The sequence below is a fragment of the Podarcis pityusensis genome (genome assembly GCF_964106645.2).
Source record: "Podarcis pityusensis genome assembly, chromosome: 13".
Taxonomy (NCBI): domain Eukaryota; kingdom Metazoa; phylum Chordata; class Lepidosauria; order Squamata; family Lacertidae; genus Podarcis; species Podarcis pityusensis.
The window spans coordinates 17189585-17203921 of NC_138038.1; the positions used below are offsets into that span (position 1 = coordinate 17189585).

The 14337-nt window shown below is 45.9% G+C and overlaps 1 protein-coding gene across 1 annotated transcript in view; it reads right to left on the minus strand.

Annotated features, from left to right (window-relative positions):
• The window catches only part of TRPM4 (transient receptor potential cation channel subfamily M member 4), a 43276-nt gene that overhangs the window by 1386 nt on the left and 27553 nt on the right, over nt 1-14337 (minus strand). The window contains exons 16-24 of the mRNA XM_080976539.1: nt 13703-13786; nt 11485-11841; nt 9266-9398; nt 7918-8092; nt 7228-7396; nt 6161-6342; nt 4348-4480; nt 1894-1966; nt 649-745 (exon numbers count right to left, since the gene is read on the minus strand). Of these exons, the coding sequence (XP_080832665.1) occupies nt 649-745; nt 1894-1966; nt 4348-4480; nt 6161-6342; nt 7228-7396; nt 7918-8092; nt 9266-9398; nt 11485-11841; nt 13703-13786 (1403 nt within the window). The remainder of the gene's footprint in view (nt 1-648; nt 746-1893; nt 1967-4347; nt 4481-6160; nt 6343-7227; nt 7397-7917; nt 8093-9265; nt 9399-11484; nt 11842-13702; nt 13787-14337) is intronic.

The window sequence follows — 14337 nt, forward strand, 5'->3', positions numbered from 1 at the left end:
TGGGACTGTGACGTCACAGCCGCCAGGCAATCAGTGCTGTGCACAACCGGATTTTGCTGCAAAACAGCAGGACTAGGCTTTTTCCCTGAGCTCCCTTCTGAAGAACAATACGATAGTCTGACTAGAACGTAGTTGATGTGCTTCCAGGGCACAGCAACTGCTGATTGAGTGTACATAGCCTGGATACAAATTTACATTTAAGCAGCAGTTGCTTTCTGTGTCTGCTGGACAAACTGTCTGCTTTGGCTTTTGGTACAGAAAGTCTTAACCCTCCAAGACTGACCATATTTAAAAGAAAGAAAGAGACAGAAAGATGCTTCTATGCATCTATGTGTAGTTATCCTTCCACTTGCATCAAAGAGTATTAAGAGCATTTTAAACCAGCTGCAAAACTCCACGGCAGCTGGGGGGATGGTAGTGGTAGTTGTTGGAGAGGTGTGTTCGTAATGTCACGAGTGCTAGCCAATAGGCACCAAGCACAGGTCTACTTTTCCCCAACTGAATCTAAACCACATTGAAAATTTCCTGAAATATGCAGAACTTTCCCAGAGAATTTCCCCCCACAGGATAGAAAAACGTACATCTGTTTTAAAGAGCTTTGGGGGAGTTATCCAGCACTAAAGCACCAATTACTTTCCCTCTACTTACCCTTTTTCTGAGTAGGAGGAGCCTGCTTCCCTTTCGCAATGTCACTCTGGGCCAAGACATCCACCATCCACGACAGAGCATTGGTGCAGTACTCCATCTAGTGGAAGCAAGTGGAGAAATGGCAGGAAGATGATGTCACAGGGGGTGGGACAAGTTGGAAAGCTGCTGCTTTGGCCCTCAACACAAATACAGACATGCCCAATCTCCCCCCTCCCTATGCCTCAACTCCCCATCTTTTGGCTACTCCCATTTGGAACGTCTGTGCACCTCATCATCTCCCAGTGTCTTCCCATTTCCTTCCTCCTGTCAGGGACCGTGCTGAGGAGGGCTGCACCGAGGAGGAATGGTGGGAGCCTCTCCCTCCCCCTGCTCCTGCTCTGGATCCTGAATCTTCCCAGGAGCAGGAGGGACAGTATAGATTTGGAACAGGGGTTTACAGAGGGGCATAGTTCAGAAGGCAGAAGCTGGGAAATACTGGATGGGGAGCAGCTAGAAGAAGAAACACTGGAAGGGAGAGGGTTAACAGAGTCACAGTCTCTGGACAGCATTCACACACACATATACACATACACACACACACCCCATCTAGAAAGTCACGGAGAGCTCAGAAAGTGTCTGAACAGAAAGCAGAGAGGGTACAAGCTCAGATTACAAGATGTAGGAGGGACACAGATTAATAGGAATAACAGGGGGTGGATTCCTTAATTGGGAGCACCACCATTTCTAGGGGATGTGTTCTTTGTTCTCTCGCTGTGATTATTAAAGTTTCTAACTGGTAAGAGGGACGCGGGTGGCGCTGTGGGTTAAACCACAGAGCCTAGGACTTGCCAATCAGAAGATCGGTGATTCGAATCCCCGTGATGGGGTGAGCTCCCGTTGCTCAGTCCCAGCTCCTGCCAACCTAGCAGCTCAAAAGCACGTCAAAGTGCAAGTAGATAAATAGGTACCGCTCCAGCGGGAAGGTGAACGGCGTTTCCGTGTGCTGCTCTGGTTCGCCAGAAGTGGCTTAGTCATGCTGGCCACATGACCTGGAAGCTGTACGCCGGCTCCCTCGGCCAATAAAACGAGATGAGCGCCGCAACCCCAGAATCGGTCACAACTGGACCTAATGGTCAGGGGTCCCTTTACCTTTTAACTGGTAATAAGACTCCCTTTTTCTTTTTCTGCTTATCTACTGCCACGGGGGTAGGAAGCCAATTCCCTGAAGACTGACAGCACCCAACCTTTCAGCTCCACTCTTCATACCTGCGTCTCGAGGGTCCTTAGGCGCCGCTCCGATTCCTTGATCTCCGAAAGCTGCTTCAAAGCCTGATCCACCCTGCAGGGTTAGAGGAGGGAGGGAGTTACAAGAGGGGTGTTTTCACCTGCCCGCCTAGAGCCTCTCTAACCATCTCTCTCCCACCTTCTCTGACCGCTGCCTAGATCCAATTCCCGTGCTGGTCTCTTCGCCAGCACAAGAATGCCCAAAGTGCATTGGATCATCTCTCCAAAAACTCTTCAATATCCATGCACAAAGTTGCATGTTTGGAATGTACGGAGTGGAGTTATTGATGGGAACCCACTTCCACCAGAAGACAGGCAGAATTCTTTCTGAGTTCCTTCTGGACCCTGCGGCCATCATCAGAGGCTCTTCCTTGTGTGCCCACCATCGCAAAAGGTCCTGAGGGTGGCAACATGAGAACAGGGTCTTTTCTGTGGGGGCTCCCCATTTGTGGAATGCTCTTCCCAGGGAGATCTGCCTGGTGCCTTTGTTACATATATTTAGGCACCAGGCATAAACATTGCTATTCACGCAGGCCTTTGGCTAATTAAACAAGCATAGAAACATAGAATTGTAGAGTGGGAAGGGACCCCGTGGGTCATCTAGTCCAACCCCTGCAATGCAGTAATCTCTTTTTAATTTTTTTTAATTTTCAATGCAAAATTACAACAAAAATTACAAACATTGAATCCAAAACAAAACACAAGAGAAAAAAACCACAAACAAACAAAAAACAAAAACATACATCTACAAATAAAACCATATCATTCTAATCATTACGTACATATATACATATTGACTTCCTTCCTTTGTTCTAAGACCTCGAAATTTTTACTTTTTCTAAATTGTTGTGTCTAATGTAGATTACCTCTATCTTTATACTTTTTGCACCATTTTTCTCTTTCTTTAATCCTGCAAAGCTTCATTCATTACATACCGATATGCTTACTCCAGAACAATGGTTTTTCATATACTCTTTAGCACATCCCCATTCTTTTAAAAAATTTTGGTCCGATTGTTTCGTTTGTTATTATGTTATGTATTTTTTTGTTTGTATACTGTACATTGCCCTGTGATCCTCGGATGAAGAGTGGTATATAAATTTAATAAACAATACAGTGGTACCTCAGGTTAAGTACTTAATTTGTTCTGGAGGTCTGTTCTTAACCTGAAACTTTTCTTAACCTGAAGCACCACTTTATTTAGTGGGGCCTCCTGCTGCTGCCGAGCTGCCAGAGCACGATTTCTGTTCTCATCCTAAAACAAAGTTCTTAACCCGAGGTAGTATTTCTGGGTTAGCGGAGTCTGTAACCTGAAGCGTATGTAACCCGAGGTACCACTGTAATAAATAAATGTAATACACAATAATAAATAATAATAGTATATCTCAGGAGTTGTACTAGAGCCTTCTTTTTCAGCAGACATGGGAGCAGGTCTATGTGTGCCAATATGTCAAAGGTTAGCAATGCGGTTATTTTAATTAACTAACATATATTTAAAACCCCTGACTTCTCCCCAAGTACCCTGGGAACTGTAGTTTACTCCCTCACAGAGCTACAATTCCCAGCTCTTGTAAGAAACTATATTTCCCAGGATTCTTTGGGGGAAAGTCAGGTGCTTTGAATATATAGTGCCGCTGCAATTCTGGAAGACATTATCTGCATTGAGGAACAGGGTTGGAGGAGAAATTTGGTTTCGCTTCGTATCTTAAATGCAAACTTACCCACTTCACGATTCCTACAACAATTCATGAACTAAAATCTTTCAAAATCCGCCCTTCTCTGAATTTTGCAGTGCAGTTCTCCAAAGAAACAATATGCACAGAAATGTGTAGTGTGTGTGTGTGTACACACCGTGGGGAACTGTGCCTTAAAATGCTTATATCGGTGAAAGTAACATGCAAACACACCTTCGGAAAATTGCATTAAAAAAGGATAGCATTAGGAGAAATGTGGACTAACGAATTTTCATGAGGACTTAAAAAAAAATATCCGCAAACCGATGCATACTGAATTTAAGATTGGAAAAATGAGAAACTAAGAGAAACCAAAATGGACAGATTCAACCACACATGTATGGAAGAAAAATAGCAGTTGGAACGGTCCCTTCCAACATTCCTATGATTCTATGAACAGTCCTTGAACACCGTGGCGAACTGAATGTGTAACCAGGGCTTTATTTGAGCGAGAACTCACTGGAACTCATTTCCTGCACATCTCAGGTGGGCACCATTGTCGTTCTAAGAGAACGAGGGAGGTGCTCACGGTGAGTTACGGCACCTCTTTTTCTAGAAAAATAGCAGTGTGTGTAACTAACTCCTTCGCAAGCAGACTTACGGCATTCCCTGGTGCACTACCCCTTCATCCCAACCCGACTGCCCCTTTCTCTTCAGTTCCCTCCCACATTTCTTCCTTGCCTCAACTCCCCACAAGCCTTACTTTTGGGAGGTTCGCCGGAGCCTCTCTGTGTCACAATCGCGTTTCTGCCGGGCCTGAGCAACCAAGTAGTTTTCTTTCTGCACCGACTCCCACGTGAGCAGTCGTTCGTCTTGGGTAACGGAGAGATCCAGCACTGCCCAAAAGACAATCGGAAAACAAGAGGAGAAGTGGGGAGACCTGGGTGAGAAAGCTGTGGATTGGGACGACTGATACTTGTTCACACTCATAAATGACCTATAGCCCAAGGAGGTAAAGGTAAAGGAACGTGGGTGGCACTGTGGTCTAAAACACTGAGCCTCCTGGGCTTGCCGATCGGAAGGTTGGCAGTTTGAATCCCTGCGATGGGCTGAGCTCCCATTGCTCTGTCCCAGTTCCTGCCAACCTAGCAGTTCGAAAGCACACCTGTGCAGGTGGATAAATAGGTACTGCTGCGGTGGGAAGGTAAACGGTGTTTCCATGCATTCTGGTTTCCATCACTGTGTCTCGTGCAATTTAGTCATGCTGACTACATGACCCGGAAGGCTGTCTGTAGACAAATGCCGGCTCCCTCGGCCTGAAAGCAAGATGAGCACCGCAACCCAACCCCATAACCCAAGAGTCAGTGGAGTGAAAAGGGAGTCCAGTTATCCAGCAACCAGTTACTGCTTCAAACGCAGGAGTGTCAGGGACCGTGCTGAGGAGGGCTGCACTGAGGAGGAAGAATGGTGGGAGCCACCCCCTCCCCCTGCTCTGGATCCTAAATCTTTCCAGGAGGAGGAGGAGGACAGTATAGATTTGGAACAGTGGTTTGCAGAGGGGCATAGTTCAGAAGGCAGAAGCTGGGAAATACTGGATGGGGAACAGCTAGCAGAAGAAACACTGGGAGAGAGAGAGTTAACAGATTCACAGTCTCTGGACAGCATTCAACCCCCTTCTCCAAGGACACGGAGAGCTCAGAAAGTGTTAGAACAGAAAGCACAGAGGGTACAAGCTCAGGTTACAAGATGTAGAAGTGACGTAGATGAATAGGGATGGAGGGGGGTGAGTAACTCTTAATTGGGAGCACCACCATTTCTAGGAGACGTGTTCTTTGTTCCCTCACTGTGATTACTAAAACTGAAACGGTTCAAAAACCAAGACATGGCTTCCGATTGGCTTCAGGAGCTTCCTGCAGTCAATCGGAAGCCACGATGTTCGGCTTCTGAAAAATGGTTGCAAACCGGAACACTTACTTCTGGGTTTGCGGCGTTCAGGAGCCAAAACGTACGAGTACCAAGCCGTCCAAAAACCAAGGTACAACTGTACAGTGGTACCTCAGGTTACATACACATCAGGTTACATATACTTCAGGTTACAGACTCCGCTAACCCAGAAATATTACCTCAGGTTAAGAACTTTGCTTCAGGATGAGAACAGAAATCGTGCTCTGGCGGTGCGGCGGCAGCAGGAGGCCCCATTAGCTAAAGTTGTGCTTCAGGTTAAGAGCAGTTTCAAGTTAAGTACGGACCTCCAGAACGAATTAAGTACTTAACCTGAGGTACCACTGTATTGTAATTTTATGTTGTGGACTGCGCTGAGATCTACGAGTATAGGGCGGTATGCAAATAATAATAATAATAATAATAATAATAATAATAATAATAATAGGCTTAAGCAGCTGAGGCTTTTTAGCCAGCGGCATGAACATGGCGTGATTTTTGTGGGAGTGCAAAAGACACATACCAGAAGGTGTGAGAGTGGGAACAAGGGAAAGGGCAGCTGTGCGCTCTTTGATTCTGGACAAGAATGTCCCTTCTACATTCTCCATTCCCCTGCCTCCCATCCCAGCACTCACAGAAGTGTTTCCCCTTTGCCGACTGCACTTTACGGACGTGTCGCTTGAAGAAGAGGTGCAGGTGGCTGATCAGGATGAACGGCGGGGCCAGGGCAGGGCGGCTGTGATACTCCAGGATCAGGTTGTAGCGCTGGGATTTCCAATAAATGTCGCTGTTGCCTTGCACTTTGGAGAACGTGTAGCTGTTGTCGAGGGGGGCGGGGTGCAGGAGGGATAGAAATATCATAGGTGAAATTGTAACCCACAAACAGACAAACCTCAGCTTCCCCCTGCCTGAAATCCAGTAGAGGAGGCAATGTTGGACTGGATGGACCACTAATCTGACTTGGTATACAGGCATTTCCCCAATATCTGCCACTTATTGAAATACTTTATTGTCACTTGTACAACTTGTATGCAGTGAGATTACACAAGCACCCCCCACTCAGCTCTCTTAGTCTTAATTCCCCTCGTTTACTGACGCACACCCACCCAACCCGAAAGTCAGTTGCCCTGTTGTTATCTTTTCATTCAGCAGCCTAACAGCCCACAGATAGAAGCTGTTCTTTACCCTGTTGGTGCGACTAATCATGCTTCTATATCTTCTGTCTGAGGGCAGGAGATATTGAAAGTGCTGGCCAGGGTGTGAATCATCCCTGAGATTCTCCTCCTCACTCTCCTGAGGCAACATTCTTCCGCTATTTCATCCAGCGGATTTCCGGAACAGCCCATAATATCTTGTGCTGTATTCACCACCCTCTGTAGGCACTTCCTATCAGATGATGTCAAACCAGCGTACCACACCGTGATGCAGTATGAAAGGACACTTTCTATTGTTGACCGGTAGAAGGAGATCATCAGATGTTGATTGACATCGTTCTTCCGCAATACTCTGAGGAGATGGAGTCTCTGTTGGGCTTTCTTAACCACCTCGGTTGCATTTATTTTCCAAGTAAGGTCTTTACTGAGAGAAACCCCTAGGAATATGCTTATGCATATTTCGTATTTGAGGGGATTCACTTTTGAACCTCGTCTGCCTGCTCTGTATGCGCCGATTCACGACAGGTGCCGGCGACCGCGGTAGGTACCTGAACATAGCGATGAGCAAGTTGAGAAGCAGAATATTGGCTACCAGCAGGAAGATCACGAGGAGAATGAGCACCAGCCAATTGGCATAGGTGTTGGTGCAAGGCTCCGCATTTTCCATCAAGATGGCCAAGGGATCGTAGGTGCAGTTTGACGCTCTGATCAGGGCAGCTGCAGATGGAAGGGAAGAACGAGGTGGGAGTTCCTTATAGAGCACAGCTCTCTGCAGCCCCTAAAAGCAGGGGCATAGTGTGGGGAGGGCAAGGGGGGGTTTAATTGTCCAAGCACTCTTAAAGCTCATTGTCCAAGCACTCTTTTTTTCTGTGCAGCCTGCGCTTTCCCTGCAAACGCCTACTCTTTGCAGCTGAATCAGAACAAATGACAAGGTACGGGAGACCCAAATTGCTGTTCTGATTTAGCTTTAAAGAGCACGTTTTCTTGGAGAAAGCAGTGGGGCAAATAAGGAAAAAGCTCTTGGATACAGAGCTTGGACTTGCGCCTAGAAAGCGTGGAACGAAAAGTGAATCTGGATGAGCCCAAAGCCTCGGCAGTCGTAGGGGAAAGCTCTCTGACTCCTTGATTATTTTGGTTGCGCCCTCCTGTGTTTACTCTATTGCTTCCCTATCCCTTCTGAGTTGGCAAAGGTGGGGTGCCAGTCTAGAATGGAAGCAAGAACCCCCTAGGACACCCACCGTCAATCTCATCCAGTGGGATCTGCCCAAAGATTTGCAAGTAAGGACGGTAGAAGACACGGCGGAAGATCCAGGGGAGACGTCGGTCGTGGGGGAGAAGCAGCCCCTCGGTGGTGACCCCGTAGGCCACTAGCCACACGGCAAGGAAGAACAGGAAGAGGAAGACATCCTTCATCTAAAGAGAGATGAAGGGGAGAGCAAAAATTACCCTTTTGACAGAAGAGATGAAAGAAATGAGGGGGTTGGTTAAAATAAAATCTGCTAACTCGAATCAAGTTTAATTTCTCATCTGTATTTTGCAATGCACTCTGTTAATCAAGGGAAACCGATGTGCCTACGTGGTGAAGTGTACAGGGAAAAGGAAGCTGCTGGGGGAAGCAACCTTTGCAACACACAAATGTGCGTAAAGCAAAACGCATCTCCAAAAAACCTCAGATTTATTTCTCTTGCCCCTCCTTTCAACTTTCTCGTCCTTTGCACACTCACTGCCTTTTGCCTATTACATTCACAGCTAAGCCCAGAATCCTTTGCACATTCATCTGTGTTGCATCCGAATCAGGGCCGGATTTAGGTTTGATGAGGCCCTAAGCTACTGAAGGTAATAGGGCCCTTTATATGTCCAGCTGTCCTTTGTCAACAACAAATTGCTGCTGTTTTTTGTGTTGAATATATGCTATATGGTAATTTACGGACCTAATAGGTATTAATAGGACGCGGGTGGCACTGTGGGTTAAACCACAGAGCCTAGGACTTGCTGATCAGAAGGTCGGTGGTTCGAATTCCCACAACGGGGTGAGCTCCCGTTGCTCGGTCCCTGCTCCTGCCAACCTAGCAGTTCAAAAGCATGTCAAAGTGCAAGTAGATAAATAGGTACCACTCAGGCGGGAAGGTAAACGGCGTTTTCGTGCGCTGCTCTGGTTCGCCAGAAGTGGCTTAATCATGCTGGCCATATGACCCGGAAGCTGTATGCCGGCTCCCTCAGCCAATAAAGCGAGATGAGCGCCGCAACCCCAGAGTCGGTCATGACTGGACCTAATGGTCAGGGGTCCCTTTACCTTTACCTTTGCCTAAAGCTATTTGCACATAACAAATAGGAGCCTACACAACACAAAACACTGTTGCTGTATGTAGGTTTTATTTTATTTGTTTTTTATCTTATATTTTGGAAATGTACACCCAGGTTTCTTTTCCTTTAAATTTTTTGGGGGCCCCCAAAGCTATAGCTTGTTTAGTTTATACGTAAATCCAGCACTGATCCTCATATCCGAACTTGGGGCAGCTGCTCTTGCACACTTGAAAGGCCTGCTGTTTGCAACATCTCACACAAATCGCACATGCGTCTGCTCACCATCTTGCCGACGATGATCATCTTGGGCCCTAGCTGCTTGTTGACAGCAAAGATGTGGATGAGACGAAGGGTGAATACCATGAAGTCCAGGCAGAGAATGGTGCGTCCAGATTCATATGACTTTGGAAACAGCCTGAGAGACATACAGTGGGGTAAGAAACTGATGAAAAGAATGTTTCCTTCTCTTCAGACAATCCCTTTTCCCTTCGCCAGAGCCAGTCAATTCCCAACCTCACAATCGGTGATGTAGCAGTGGTAGAACCATAGGGGCAGTTGCCCCAGGTGCAATTGGGGGGGGGGGGCGGACAAAATTTCAAAAGGAAAAAACACCACTATCTGCCCTTTGCAGAAACAAGTGAAAATATTATTGTTCTGACAGGCATTCTCGGCTGAATAAATGGGTCTTCATGGCGAGCGTCTACTTTGTATAGTTCTTGCATTGCTTTAAATATGTTTGGAGTTTTTAGGGTTTTTAATGGTTGTTATTATTATTATATTATTTTATTTTGACAAAGTAGTAATCATACATAAATAAAAATCAAAATGTGCACCCCATCACCAAGACCATTCCATTGTAACTATCCAACTTCCCTAAAGTTTCAACACCTCTTGCGATGGATTGACCCCCTTTCTGTTTTAACAGTACAAATTATACAAACATCTTCCATATCTCCTCAGAATCGTTTCTCCTGCATATTCCCCGTCTTACATTAATGGCACATGTTCATTTATCATTAATAGCTATATCCCACACCTCTTTATACCATTCTTCCATTTTATATTCTGCTTGCCCCGTTCCACTTCCTACCTATCATAATTCGTACAGCTGTCAATAAATTTGTGAGCAAGCCCTTCCTAGCCTGCGAACCTTCCACCCCATCGTAAATTGATAATAATGCTACCTCTGGACTTTCGGTCAGCTTTAACCCCATGATTTCTGTTATCTCCTTAAACATCCTTTGCCAGAAAAATTGTACATATTTACACCCCCACGGTTTTTAATGATCTTCAGTACAAACCGCCTTGAGACGGTTGTTTAGAAGTCGATTAACAGAATGTATAAAAAGGTTTACTCTACCTGATTATTTTGTGGATAGGCTACAATAAAATATAACAGTCTTAGCAGAAATTGGTACTCATACAGCTGATGTGCAGGGCGACTGGAAGGAATATTATTGCAAGTATAAATATGTGGGAAGTCAGCTTTTAAATTTATATTCCATTTGTATTAATTTGGCGACAATTTGTTAAAAGTTACAGAAAATCAATAAAAATAATTGGCAAGCCAAAAAGAGAGAAGGCAATGAATAAACCAATTGTGATGATGATGATGATCATCATCATCATCATTTCTGTTTAATTCTAGGAGTATTGGGGAATGATATATAATGAATAGAAAAATATGTTTAAAAGCACCTTCCACCAAAAAACAGAGTCCTTTTTATTGGGGATAATTCAGAAGGAAATTCCCAGGTGTCAAAAAAGACTGTTTATGTATGCTACTACTGTGGCCTGTCTTTTGTTAGCCCCAAAGTGGAAAATGAGCAAGGTCCCAACCAAAGAAGAATGGCAACTTAAACTGATGGAATACACACAGCTTGCAGATTTAACATATAGAATAAGAGAAAAAAGAAGAAAGTACGTTTAAAGAAGACTGGAAAATGTTTACTGAATATATGGGTGAAAATTGTGTTCATTATTTAAAAACGCTGGTAGCATTAACATTAAGATAAATTCAGCAGTGTAAATAAGTTTAGATGGATGTAACAATGGATTACTGATTGGTTTAGTTCATGTAAAATATGAGGGGATGTATGGCATGCAAAATGAACCAGGGAAAGAAAAGAAGGGAAGTCATTGATTTAAGGTTGTTTAAATGAATACAGTCGTACCTTGGAAGCTGAATGGAAGCTGTTCCGGAAGTCTCTTCGACTTCCCAAATGTTCGGTAACCAAGGCGCGGCGTCCGATTGGCTGCAGGAAGCTCCTACAGCCAATAGGAAGCCACGGAAGCTGCGTCGGACATTTGGGTTCCAAAAGAACATTTGCAAACCGGAACATTCACTTCCGGGTTTGTGGCGTTCGGGAGCCAAAACGTTTGACTCGCAGGGCGTTTGTTAACCAAGGTACGACTGTATTTTGAAATGTAAATTAGAAAATTTAATTAAAAAATTATGTGTATATATAATAATTTCTGCCCAGTGCAGAAATTCCTCTGACCTGCAGACGAGCCCCAGCATGAAGAGTAACAGAGCCGTGATGTCGAGCTGGTTCCAAGTGTCCTGGAAGTACCGCCGTACCCTCAGCGGCAGGGGGAGCGAGCCCACGAAACAGCCTTGGCGCACCTCCTCGCAGACCAGCGTGAAAACCCAGATGTACAAAGCGATCTCTGTGCCGGAAGGGCCTTTGGGAGGTGGGGGGTCGAAATCCAGAAGCAAGACGTAGGAGAAGAGGAAGAGGAAGAGCAGGTACATCACGACGTTGCCCAGGAAGGCTGTCACCGGAGCCACCCAGAACTGACGCCACCGTCGTAGCCAGGACGGGCGAGTGGAAAGAGGGAAGGGAGGATCGGGATTGCTAGGAGAGGGCAAGGAGTGGAAAGGACGAGAAGAGGTAATGAGTGGGACAGAATCGAATTAGGGCTGCCACCCAAATCCAGTGGTTCTCAAACTTAATCCGTTCTGGGAGCCCGTCTGACTCCCTCAAGCGCATAGCTGCCAACATTTCCCTTTTTTAAAGGGAAATTCCCTTATTCCAAATAGGATTCCTCGCAAAAAAAGGGAAAAGTTGACAGCTGTGCTCAAGCGGACGCCGCGTCGGACATTCGGCTTCTGAAAAACATTCACAAACCAGAACACTTACTTCTGGGCTTGTGGCGTTTGTTCGGCAACTAAGCCGTTTGGGAACCAAGGTTTGACTGTAAAGGAATCTTAGTTGATTCACCATATGGGTTCTGGTCAACTAATCTATCAATTAAGCTTGCAGATGGAAAAAAACTACTATTACTACTACTACCACCACTAATGATTATAATAATTTTATTATTTATACCCCGCCCATCTGGTTGGGTTTCCCCTAGCCACTAATCTTGAAATGAGAAGCAATAAAAAACATACTGCTTTTATTATATGCACATATGTCCCATATGTGAAGCCATGCTCAGGTTCAATAATTCAAAGTCGTCTTATGTCACTTTTAACAGTCATGGCAGCCCCCCAAAGGACTGTGCTGGGAACTGTAGTTCTGTGGGCAGTCTCCAATTAGCACTCGTAACGAACTACAATTCCCAGGATTCTTTGAGGAAAGCCATGGCAGTTAACGTTGGTATAGGAGTGCTTTAAATGTAGAGTACAGATGTGATTCCTTCCTCTGCTTGAGAAAAGGGAGAAAGCCTCTTAAGGTGGGGTTTACCACCTGCAGTTTTTATGTGTACCTGTTTTACACATGCTCACATATGCGCGCGCACACACACACAACATCCACATTGCCTAATTCAGCAAGCTAGGTATAGTCAAACCTCGGTTTTCAAACGTCTCGGCTGCCGAATGATTTGGAAGCCGAACGCCAAAAACACAGAAATGAATGCTTCCGTTTATGAACTGCTTCCGAGGCGTGTTTTTCATTTTTACCCTTTGGCTTTGCAGACAGCCCTTTGATCCTCAGTTTTCGAACATTTTGGAAGTCAAATGGACTTCCGGATTACGTTTGAAAACCGAGGTTCCACTGTAATATATTTTAAACTGATTATGGTGTAGTGGTTAAGAGCCGTGGACTCGTAATCTGGCGAACCGGGTTCGCGTCTCCGCTCCTCCACATGCAGCTGCTGGGTGACCTTGGGCCAGGCACACTTCTCTGAAGTCTCTCAGCCCCACTCACCTCACAGAGTGTTTGTTGTGGGGGAGGAAGGGAAAGGAGAATGTTAGCCGCTTTGAGACTCCTTAAGGGGAGTGAAAGGCGGGATATCAAATCCAAACTCTTCTTCTTCTTCTAACCAATTCATATATTCACCCTTGCACCCCAATCTGGAAAGTCTCTCCTTCTGACCCTTTCTTCAGGAACAGAGAGATAAAAGCTTCTATCCTTCTGGCATGCCTGCAGCTGTGATTAAAAGCCCCGGGTCAGTGTGTGCTAAAAAGCAATAATAATTTTAAAATGCACCAAGCCCCAGAGAAATCCTTTGGCTATGGCAGACTATGCTGGACACTCAAAGAGGGGACCTGGAATATCGCTAAATCAGAGATGGGGAACCCTCTTAACATCCCTGACCACAGATGATGCTGGCAGGGCCTGAGGAAACCTATAGACCAACAGCATATGGAGGGCCGCAGGTTATGCAAGGAATCCAGCCTTCAGGCTCCTTTGTGGCAGCAGCGCTGAAAGTTAGGGTCTCCCCTCCCCGCTCCCCACACCTTCCCAAGGACATGACCGTTCCCCCTACTCAAACAGCATGTCTCCGATGGTACTTTTCACATCCGTGTCAAGGCTGTCCACCTCAGCTTGGCGCAGGTCCTCATCCATGGCTCTGTCGAAAGAGGAAGCCACGCTCAGGTTTGGAGCAAGCAGGGTTAGCATCAAGTCATGGTCCTGACTTCTGCCTGAATCCAAGTCTGCGGCAACCAGAGAAGTGAGGCCTTCTAGGGTGTTAATGCTGTGAGCTCCTCCATCGTAGGCTCACGTTGTATATATAGTGGTGCCTCTGGTTGCGAACGGGATCCGTTCCGGAAGCCCGTTCACAACATGAACAGAATGCAACCCGCTTCTGCGCGTGCCACAATTCGCCGCTTCTCCGCATGACGTCATTTTGAGCGTCTGCGCATGTGTGAGCGGCGAAACCCGGAAGTAACCCTTTCCGGTACTTCCGGGTCGCCGTGGGACACAACCTGACAAGATTTAACCTGAAGCAAACGTAACAAGAGGTATGACTTTATGTGTAAATAAACCATATATCATAAAGACACCACAGTCTCTGCTGTCCCTCATTCCAGAGGAAACCGAGCCCTGAGTAATAGGCTGGAACCCCGAGAATCTCGCACTGCTCAATGATTGGGGTGGCCTGCAACAACCACAACAGTC